Raw genomic sequence first — 10816 nt, 5'->3', positions numbered from 1 at the left:
AAAAAAGAAAAAAGAAAAAGAAAAAAAATGACGCCCCCTTCAGGACAATCGACCGTAAATAGGTTTGAACCTGCAGAAACCAATCTCGCCCTCCATTTTTTAGCTGTTCCCGAATAGCCGCCCGTGCAACGTGGTAGCGGCCACAGTTACATGCTCAAATCGACACGGTGGCACAGGGTGCGGACCGGGAGAATTGTGGGATTGGGCCAGTCGCGTAACGGAAAAAAAGCGACATGTTTGCTAGCTTTTACTTGGAACAGAAGGGAAAATGGACAGAAAGAGATTAAGAAAAGTTGGGTCCAACCCGCTTGGAAATCGCAGTGCACCCCACCACCGGGGATGCTATGCTAGATTCCCATTGCTGCGCGCAAGCAGAGAGTTGGGCTCCCTCAAGTTCATTCGCTGCAAAAGGCACCCTATACCCCAATTGGAAGGTAAGATGGGTTTCTCAATATCACCCCCGAATCAACCCACAGCCAAGCCTCGGCCCCCAACACCCCTGACAAGAGACAGGACCACCAGACGCACAGCCCAGGGTAACAAACCTTACCCGCCCCGTCCGTCCGTTCTCCCCGTTCTGATCAAACCACCTATCAGATGACATTTTTGGTTTCGAATCGTTTTTTCGTCGAATCAGTTAGTCCTCCTTGTGAATTTCAACACCCGGCGCGGCACCCACCAATGCCTTGCACTGCGCGTAGATGACAAATTGCCCCGCGACCAGGCCGCACGTCATGAAAATCCTGGGCCCCAGCCCCGTTAGCAGCAGCCTCTTTGGGCCAAACTCCCTTGCCAGTTGGAACATGCGCGCCGTCGCCCCCTGACCCTTGTCGCCCGCCCCCTTGTTGATGGCCGAGAGCAGCGTGTCTGCCGGGTGGGAGAGCACCGCGGCCGCCACGCCCGCCACGATGCCCGACGCCAACTCCACGCCCGTCGCCTGCGCGTGCGTCAACGTCGCCTTCTTCTCTGGCCCGATCGTGCGGTAGATGCCCTCGACCGCCGCTTCGTGCACCGCAAACTGTCCGACCGCGTACGGCACCTGCTTGAAGAGCAGCGGCACGAAGCCCGAGTAGAAGCCGCGCAGCCCTTCCTCCCTCGCCATGCGCGCGAACCCCGTCGCCAACCCCGTCGCGTACCCGCGCTGCGACACCAGCCTGATCCGCGTCGCCTCGAGCGGGCACAGCAGGATGTCGGCGAAGAATTCCGCCGTCGCGCTGGCCCCCAGGTAGATGCCCATCCGGTGCTGCACTGCCCTCTCGGGCCCGCCGGCCATCTCGACGAACCTCTTCTTGAAGAACTCGTAGCCTGCAAACTTGCTGCCACCCTGCACCAGATAACCGACCGCTGTGGGGCCGAAGCCCGTCAGCAGCGCCGAGGCGCCTTCCTTGGCTGCGATAGTCCGTGCCGCCTTGACCATGTTGAGGCCCTTCATTGCATCGTCTACCTGGATTCGCGTCTTGACGACGTCGATTGGTGTTGCCCCCTGTGTTTGATGTCAGCTACTTAAATCTTTGATCCCAATGTCTATCCATCCCCTCCTCAACTTTCGTGTTCCGACGAGGCAACCTACTCCATGCGTAAGCGTTGCCGCCAGCGCACCCGCACTGAAGAATTTGACATAATCGGCGGGTGTGAAGGTTGGTAATTGTGTTGACTTTTCTGCTGCCATTGTGGCCCTGGGACGAACAGAAAAACAAATTCCAATTATATTTGCTATTACGATAAATCAGAACCGATGCAACTGCAAAAAATACAAAACAAACAATGCGGCTCACAAATTTCAAACGAAACATAAGAAGAAGAAAGAAAAAAAAAAAAAAAAAAAAAAAAAGAAAAAAAAGTAGTCGATTGCACTTCACATCGCTGTTTGTCCGCTTCTTCGAAGAACCTTGGCAATGGACGCAAGGCGCTGATGTAATGGCACTTGCCAACCAACGCTTCACAATGACGTCAATGCCAAAGCCATCCGCCCCGCGTAAACACCTATTTCCAACAGCCAGCAAGCAGTAGGTATGCGTTTGATGTTCTTGAATTTTGAATTACGAGCTATTATTGCTAGTTTGATGTATGAATGAAGTGTGTTAAATTAAAGGAAAGACAAAACCTAATTTCCAAAGCTTGTCAGATTTTCAATTTTCTTCGGTGCCCTCGGGACACCTCAATTAATTAAAATTTCAACCAAACAAACGTGACTGTGTCCTCTTGGCTCTTGGCCCACAAAATTACCTACATGAAGGCTGCAGCAGTGACATGCGTCAACAAAGCTGCCACAATTACTGACCATGATCCCAAGCAACCAAGTGTAGAACCAGTACCTTTGCTCGGCGGCGGCTGCGATGTCCCGTTGCCTCTGTCCCCTCCAGGCATGCTCACCCCATCATCCAACACAAGACTTGTCAACCCGCCGTCCATCTTTCTCAAAGGCGCAACAAACGCCATTTGACTCCAGCTAAACTGTGTGTTCCGCCCACCGTACACAAACACCTCGAATCGCCCCACGAATTGCCCGCTAATCCAGACCAGACTGCCGTGCAACACGTCCGTTGTAATCGTGATGTTGGCCGGTGTCGAAATGCTGTCAATGACTTCGTGGTTTGAAGAGGCATTGACCCAGATCCGACCTGGATGACCCGGATCCAACTCCATCCCGTCGTTAGCAGACACAGAGCGCAAAGGATACACGTAGCCGTCGGCCTCAAAAACTAAAGAATGCCCATTTTCAGACTGAATTAGACTGAGGCTGTTGTCAGGCCCGCTCAGCGAAAAGGGCCCGTCGGCGGTCAGCGTCAGGGTGTAGTTCATCCCCTTGCTCCCCTCGGTAACCCACTCCTCGCCGACCTTCCAGCTAATCACCGGGTTGCGGTTGGCGCTGCTGCTACCCGTCGGCACGGAGGTCAAGTTCGTTCCCCGCACCGTCCTGTCCAAGTTCTGCGCTGGCACGAGCGGCGAAAAGAAATCCACGCTCGTGGATACAAGATCAGGGTTGAGCTCTACGCCCCTCTTACCGCTCCAGGCCCTCGCACCGGTCAGAGCGATGCCTCGGCGCATCGAATAGTACGCCTCGAGCTGGGTCGACGCGTCCGGGCCGTTGTCGTTCCACGCCGCCAGTATCGCACCGCGGAGCCCCTTGGCGGCGGGATCGACCTGCATCGTCTTGTTGAAGGGGTTAAAGTCGCTTGGCTGCCACTGCCAACCTTCCTGGTCGGCAAAGTTGAGAACGCGCGATTCGTTGAAGAACTGCGGGTAGCGCGCTGGAAGGATTGGTGCGTGGTCGTTCTTGATAGATGTGTATGCCCACCAGTCCTGCGAGTTGATCAGATCGTGGCCGTCTTGGAGAACCTGGATAGGATCTGACTGGCCGTACTGCCAGTGCTGGATGATAATGTCGCGGTCAATGGTCAGCTTATCCGAAGGCTCGTCTGTTCCCCAGATCCTGACCCGCTTGTTGGAGGTCTTGTTCACCCAGCGCGACATCTCGTTGACGAAATCGATATAGTCATCGGCCAAATCGCGGTCGTATTCATCAGCACCTATGTGCACCTCCTTGGTCCGGAACCAGGGGAGAAACTCGGCCCAAATGCGCTTGACGGTTGGTATCGTTTCCGGGTGCGTAAGGTTAAGCAGGTCCTTTTTAGGGAGGGCCAACTCAGGTTTCCACTTGGTGAGGTACAGGCAGTGGCCAGGAGCTTCGATCTCAGGCATGACCGTGACACCTCTGCTGGCACAGTGCTGCTGCAGATCCATAAAGTCATCACGGCTCAAGGTCTCGTTTTCTCGTCCGTGCAGGATGGCCTTCAACTCGGTATCCTTCTCTGGCAGCAAGGAGAAGTGGCTATACACATCTTGCCAAGACTCGTTCTTCCCCCGGTTGAGTGGGTAATTGTCCGAAAGGTGATAGTGAAACTCGCTCATCTTGAAGAAACTCGCATAGCTGCAGAGCTCCTTCAGGAAGGACGGGGAATACCATTTTCGTCCAGCGTCAAGCAAGAAGCCACGGGTAGCATATGCGGGTGCATCAGTGGTGCGGAAGCCAACAGACAAGCTACCACTACCGCCAGTGAGCGAGTTCGTCATGATGAGCTGCAGGAGGGTGCGGGTCCCCCAGAACATTCCCCGTGCTCCACTCCCACCGATGAAGACTGAAGAAGGCGATGTCACCCGCAATTCGTAACCTTCCGTGGTAGGAGAACCGTTCTCATATTTTGCAGTGCCATTGTACTTGCCAAGAAAGATGCCGCTTGCGTTGTTGAGGTTCGGAAGGCCATTCACGCGTTCCAAGGTCCAATTTTGCGACAACAGGATGCTGATATCATCGCGGAAAGTCGAGGCAAAGTCGTAGGCCGTCGGTGGGATGAGTGTGAGACCATCGGTGTCGGATACGTTGGCAAATGACGAATCAACAAAGATTGTCTTTGCGGTTTTTGCCAAGTCCCAGGTCGCTGCCGTGGTCAAATCATTATCGCTTCGTGGCAACGGAGGCAACAACTCAAGGGACGAGGTACCGATGGCCGCTAACAATACTGTGAAAAGATACCTGAGTGACATTGTAGGCACTGGCGTTGACATTAAACAGCTTGCTGTTTGAGTGTCGTCCTGCCAAGTGCAGTCCCTCTCAAATAAAAGTAACCTTTGTCAACCGTCAGATGAACTGATGGAATTCGTTCCCCGCACATCATGTTCCCAGATTTTGACTTGTAGCACGATAAACATCGGGGTCCAATGCCGAACATGTCATTCGCAGCTTCCCCTCATCTCGGAGTCCAATTGCTTTTCGATCAATGGACCATTGATTAGTTTGGTCGGTCTCGGCGATCTCTGATAGCAATCATGGGCAAGAAATGGATTTCAGCACAGGGTATCCATGTAACGTAAGCTTCGGCCCGCATTTTCCCATAGCTTCAATTGATATAGCCTTTCAAGCCTCCTCTCAAGCCTCCATCTGTTGGAGGTATGAGGGGTATCAAAAGTTTTGGCAGCGTGCGGGGGTGAACAAAGCGTACCGTGTGATTTCAATTTCAGATTACGTGGTAACCCTTCCTTGGCCCTGTCCTTTTGCGAATGCATCAGGCAGGCGGCATTTGAATGCTTTTTTGGTCCTGCAGCTTGCCCCTGGCAGAGCCCGTGCAATCGGCCCGCTAGACCGCCGAAAGACCCATAGGAGCGCATCATGCCAATTTTGGAATGCCATACGGACAAGGGAGAAAACTCGCAGTTTCCGAGGTCCTCGTATTTGACCTGGTCAGAATCATGCAGAGAAAAAAAAAAAAAAAACAACAACAACAACAGACTCTCCTTTTCGATTCTTTTGAGCATGTTTATTCTGGTTGCAACCACTGCCTCAATCATCGTCTGTGATTATTGCCTGTTGGGATGTCTGGTTTCTGTCTGCGCAGGAGCAGGAGCAGGAGCAGGGGAAACTTTGCAGTGCCCCCGTGTCTTTTAGTGTAGTCCACGCCGAAACTCCACTAATTTGCGATGCGACAATCGGCTCTAATGTCAAAATTTTCGCCCGAGGTAGTTTAGATAATAGTGAGATTTTTTTTTGTTTTTATGTCTGCAAGCCTCCTGATTGCTTCTCGTCACCTTCCCACTTAGCTCTGGCGATTATCGATTGATATTCACGTTTGCTGTCATGGCCAAAAGCCCACCGGCCTCTGGGCCCAGACCGCAGAGACGGCAAAACCCATACCTGTTGCTTTACAACTCGACCTCTTTGCTTCTCTGGTCCTACATCCTGGTCACGGCGATCACGACCTACTTCTCTGCGGGCAATGCCGCGGTCTGGAAGCGCCTGCATCTGACCGTGCGATGGACCGAGACTCTGGCGGCACTCGAGGTGGTGCACGCCCTCGTCGGCCTCGTGCGGGCCTCGCCCCTCACGACGGCGGTGCAGGTCGCTGGCCGCAATACCCTCGTCTGGGCCATCTGCCGCAACTACCCGGACGTCGCGGCCGCCCACTGGGCGTACACATCCATGGTCGTTGCTTGGGCGGTCGCTGATGTGGTGCGCTTTGCGTACTTTGCCCTGGATGGGGTTTTTGGTCAGGTGCCTGGGTGGTTGGTCTGGTTGAGGTTAGTGTATCCGGGTCCTCTTGAGCTCTCATGAAGGGCCACTGCTGGTAATGATTGATATGCTTTGTTCATGACTGATGCGATATAATCGGAATATAGGTATAACATGTTCATTGTTCTGTACCCGCCTGGGATATTGTCGGAAGCCTGGCTGTGCTACAAGATCATCGAGCCATCCAGGGCTAGGAACCCTATGTATCAGTACCTTCTCTGGGTTGGCATCACATTCTATATCCCTGGTATGTCCCGTAGCATATTTTGACCAAGAGAATGTTTGCTTATCAATCATTAACCGAACTTCCGTCAGCGTCATACGTTCTTTTCGGTCACATGTTCTCCCAGAGACGCAAGATGGCGCAGAGAAATGCTGTCACTGCAAAGACGCAGGGCAAGCAACAATGACGATGTATGGATTGCCGATGACTTTCTAGACATATGCCCAGCTCAAATGCATATGTTGTTAGCGTCAGAAATCATAATATTGAATGCGAGCCAGGCATCATTACCAGTCAGAGTTGCCTTCGTGTCAAACAATCGTCCTTTCATCTTGTCTGATCATCATTTTCAAGCTAAACTCTACTATGATTGCCATCGTATCCAGCTGTTCTGGATGCACCATCAAACTTTTCTGTCGAATATGCAGCTGGGTATTGTTCCATCACACATCGGTGCAATAACTATATGCCTTCTATCGCTATTTATCCATGACCATGTTCTTGTCCGCCGAAAATCTTTGGACAGCTTTTCCATGCCAAATACCGAGGCAAGGTATCTTGGCCAACTGCATGCTATCAACTCCGAAAAGCCTAGCTATGTGGCTGCTCGAACGAAAAAGAAGAATCATAGACACCAACATGGGCAACTATCATTATATCGCCGCTGCAGTTAGAATTACGTTTGCCGTTTGATGTTTTCTTGCAATATTGCAACAACAGTCATACGCTCCAGTTAGATCTTGAAGATTTATTTCCTTGTCATCTTCCATCCAGCAAGCAGTCGTTGTCTATAGATAAAAGGTCCCTTCCGTGGCGCCGGATGAAAGTCTGTTTCTCTTGTCGGAACAAGGTATTCCAAAACCAAGACAACTCGGGTTTTAGCAATCTTCACTCCCTCCATTGGTTTACCAGAGACATTCCCAGGTGCTTTACTACAATACTTGACAGTCTGTAGCTTCTGCTTCATTAGCAGATTCCTGACCCACCATGGCAGATCAAGCTCCCACTGGACATATCAGCAGCCTTCGTCCGGTCCGCTGCTGCATCACAGGCTGTCGCTCCAAGGTCATTTGGGAGCTGAACATTACCAAGTGGTATGATGCTGATGGTACGCCTGGGGACATGCAGGGCGACGCAGCTTCGCTTCCCGTAGTCGATCAGAATGCGAACCCGCCCACCACAAAGCGGTACTGCAACGATCACCTTCCTCAACAGTTCAGCTCTTAAGTCTGTGCCATTGCATCGATGGACTTAAAAGAAGGTATGGATCTTCCCTGCAACTGTCTATGAGCGCTGTGGCTAACGTATACATGGGTATATCTCAATGTCCAAAGCTTCGGCAGCAAGACTTCTGAACCTGTGATACCTCTTGCAATGGCTATGAGACGGGAGTTGGAATATGTCTTACACTTTGCTCTTTTGACCACTCAGGATGAAGTAGGAAACTCGGAGAAAGAGAGGTAGTCATTGCGAGTGTCACGATAGAGGTCCTCAAAGGAGGGGATTTTCTTTTTGGCGTTTTGTGATGGTTATGCTTTGGGTAATGGCAGCTGAACTTTTTTACTCAGGCTGTTCGCCTGCATCTGGTGCTTCCACTTGCGGAGTACATGTTGACACTGGGGCTCAGCGACGAGGAAAAATTCCCTTGCATAACGGAGTGAAGAGAGAGGACTGACTTGATGGGAATCGGGGAATAAAAATTCGGGTAAATTCACAGAGCAAGCGACTGGTTGTCACATTGACGGTCGCGCATTAATTCGCAAATTGTCATTGCGCGTGTATGCCTTGCTGCGCATTTGTATGTTAGTCGACGGCGCAGCACGTTGGTGATCATTGGTAGAAAACATAGCGTGTGATGACGTCGAAAAATCACAAGAGCAGTGCCGCGCCTTCTTGATCGGCATAGGAGAACCGATAGAAATCGATTTGGAAAGAAGACTTAAGCAGTGTGGATTGTCCCAAAACCCTGGGTAAAGATGACAATTCTATGCCCCATTTCTATTTTCTTGGGTACCTTAAAATTGAACCGACTTTTGACACTCCCGTATCCTAGCAAACCTAATTACCCTTACATACCTACCTACCTATCCAGGTACTTGCCTGAGCTTCAACTCGCAAAAGTCAGTATCTTATTACTGATATTAAGTTATATCCCAAGGATCTCCCAGCTACAGAAATTAAATTCAATCACCATGGGCCTGCTTCATCGCAACCATCGCAAAGATCCACCTCCACCCTATACGGCCCGAGCTGATGGCGCCAGCAATCCCCACCAAGCAGCCAACCCAAACCCCCAGGCTGATCTGCGTCCTGTTGGTGATCCGACGACCGACGGCAGAAAACCCACCAAGTCGCCCGCACCTACGTCTCCCACCAGCCTTGCACCTCCTTATGATGACCCATCGGCCCCGGGGCCCTCCCCGCCATCTCCCTTTGGCGACGCCAGCCGTTATGCAGGCCCGCCGCAGCCGTCGGGGGTCATGGGCAACGTGGCGCGCCAATTCCCGCCCTTGTTCGCCCTCTACTCCAGCGGCAGGTCGCTGAGCCGCAGCTACGTGATAGGCGCGCACCAGAACGAGCCGCTCTACGCCGTCGAGCTCCACACGGGCCTGTCTAGCAGCCCTCCCCTGGTGCTGCACAACGGCCCTCACGCGTCGTGCCCCATGCTGGCGAGCGTCGAGTTCCACACCTTCAGCAGCTCGGTGGACATGACGGTCCCGCCCCTGCCCGGCATGTCCGGCTCGCCCGAGATCAAGCTCCAGAGCACCGGGTCGTTCCGCAGGTCGTACGTGTTCACCGTCGAGGTCGGGCTGGGTGGGCAGATGCGCCCCGAGATGTTTGAATGGCGGCACTCATACGGGGCCGCCATCGAGGCGCTGGACGGCGACTTTGACGGCTACAAACTCGTGCGCCTGGAGCGCGGCCCTCCTCCTGGCATGCCAGCCGGGGCGCGCTACGACCCGGGCCAGTTCGCCGCCGGCGACGGGCTCGAGGTGGTTGCCGCCTGGACCGACGCTCGCCTCAGCTGGTCCAAGCAAGGCAAATTCGCCTTCATCGGCACCGGACAGTCGGGGCTGCTCGGGGAGCGCTGGGCGGTGACGGCCGTCCTGTCGGCGCTCGCCATTTGGGAGATACAGAGGAGGCGGAAGCGAAACAATGCGGGCTAGAGGATGCACATGTTTCTTCGGATGTGATGGGTTGGTTCCAAGTTGGAAAGAGGGTGGGTGATTTATCAATCTACCTGGATAATAAGCTTTTGGACGATTAAGCCCTTGAAGCTGAAAGCTGATCCGAGCCATCCTATCCAGCCTTCAAACCCTGCATCTCGGTTCTCGGTTCTGTCGGCAGGGTTGACAGGTTCGTGCTGACAGGGGGTTATCCCTAAACTGCTGCCTAGAATCAATTGGTGGCGGGGTTGTCGCTTTTTTTTTTTTTTTTTTTTTTTTTTTTTTTTTTTTTTTTTTTTTTTTTTTTTTCTCCTTTCCAATTCGCGCCTGCTGATCCCGAGCTAAGGTATTCTTACTCCATATTGAAGCCATGAACACAATTGCTTGAGCTTCTCTGTCGTCAGACAAAGTTTTTATTTATCATTGGCTATTTGCATACCTTTCAATGAATTCCAGTACGATTAGGCATCATGTTTTATCTAGAACTGAGTCAATCTCACATACCCAAATTAAGTCCTTTGGCAGCTAGCCTTACCTGTCGCTTGCTCTTCCGACAATTTCTTTGATCTGACATGCATGTCAGCGGCACAGCTTTCCGGGGGGTTATGTGGATATGTAGTGCGTCTGGCCAGAGATTAGCTTGCCGGGCCTCATCTCCCTGTGCTGATTTCTCCATCTCTGCTCCCTTCCGAGTTCTCCTTACACATCAACTCACTCCGCCCCAACAATTTGACCACACAGTAATTAGTACTTGTGGTTGATAATCTCTCACTCCGAGAGGTTCGCACCCGGCGTCTCTCCTCGTCGCCGACAATGGACCAGACACGGCCGCGTGAGGGCACATCGGCAGACAAGACTTTTATTCCCATTGGCCAGTCCAAGCAGTCGCTGTTGGCAAACCCATACCTTGGGTCCGAATCTGTGGCGACGTCGCATTCCGGTTCCGACGCAGGAGCCGCTGCCGCCGCCGCCGCCGTCGCCAGCCCAGGCATGCCGACCTACCAACAAAACCCGGGTGGGATCGAGGTGGTGCACGAAAGCCATGGGCTGCATCCGTCGTGGGCGCAAAGCCAAAACGTCAGCAGCAGCCAGGTCAATTCCACGGGGGAGGAGAAGATCGCCGTCGTCTCGCCGTACACGGTCGCCGCCAGCACGTGGCCTGCGTCCAATAGCCAGACGGCTTGGAACAGCACCGCCGGTCTGATTCCCGTAAAGGAGAAGAGGATATGGGGCTTGCGGCCCACGACCCTGTACCTCTCGCTGAGCAATGTTCTTCTCGTTCTTGGTCTGGTCGCCCTGGGGGCATATCACGCCATCGCGACAAAGGGTGGAAGCGTAAATCAGCCAGTACAAGAAGCCGGC

The 10816-nt window shown here is 52.9% G+C and overlaps 4 protein-coding genes across 4 annotated transcripts in view; 3 read left to right on the top strand and 1 right to left on the bottom strand.

Moving 5' to 3' along the window:
- Positions 1–637: 637 nt before the first annotated feature.
- PpBr36_02582 (uncharacterized protein) lies at positions 638–4545 on the bottom strand (the record flags this gene model as incomplete). Its single annotated transcript, XM_029889761.1, has 2 exons — positions 638–1483; positions 2374–4545. The coding sequence occupies 2 exons, from the start codon at positions 4543–4545 to the stop codon at positions 638–640; spliced, it is 3018 nt and encodes a 1005-aa protein (XP_029753739.1).
- A 1087-nt stretch (positions 4546–5632) lies between these two features.
- Positions 5633–6474, top strand: PpBr36_02581 (uncharacterized protein; the record flags this gene model as incomplete). The annotated part of the gene is made up of 3 exons (XM_029889760.1): positions 5633–6072; positions 6172–6311; positions 6380–6474. The coding sequence occupies 3 exons, from the start codon at positions 5633–5635 to the stop codon at positions 6472–6474; spliced, it is 675 nt and encodes a 224-aa protein (XP_029753736.1).
- Positions 6475–8479: 2005 nt separating this feature from the next.
- Positions 8480–9454, top strand: PpBr36_02580 (uncharacterized protein; the record flags this gene model as incomplete). The annotated part of the gene is made up of 1 exon (XM_029889759.1): positions 8480–9454. The coding sequence occupies one exon, from the start codon at positions 8480–8482 to the stop codon at positions 9452–9454; it is 975 nt and encodes a 324-aa protein (XP_029753737.1).
- An 813-nt stretch (positions 9455–10267) lies between these two features.
- PpBr36_02579 (uncharacterized protein) overlaps positions 10268–10816 on the top strand; it is a gene marked incomplete at both ends in the record, with an annotated part of 1177 nt that continues 628 nt past the window's right edge. The window contains one exon of the mRNA XM_029889758.1: positions 10268–10704. Coding sequence (XP_029754396.1) covers positions 10268–10704 — 437 coding nt within the window. The remainder of the gene's footprint in view (positions 10705–10816) is intronic.

Source organism: Pyricularia pennisetigena, chromosome 3, assembly GCF_004337985.1.
Source record: "Pyricularia pennisetigena strain Br36 chromosome 3, whole genome shotgun sequence".
Lineage (NCBI taxonomy): Eukaryota > Fungi > Ascomycota > Sordariomycetes > Magnaporthales > Pyriculariaceae > Pyricularia > Pyricularia pennisetigena.
This window is presented reverse-complemented; position numbering and strand designations above follow the sequence as displayed.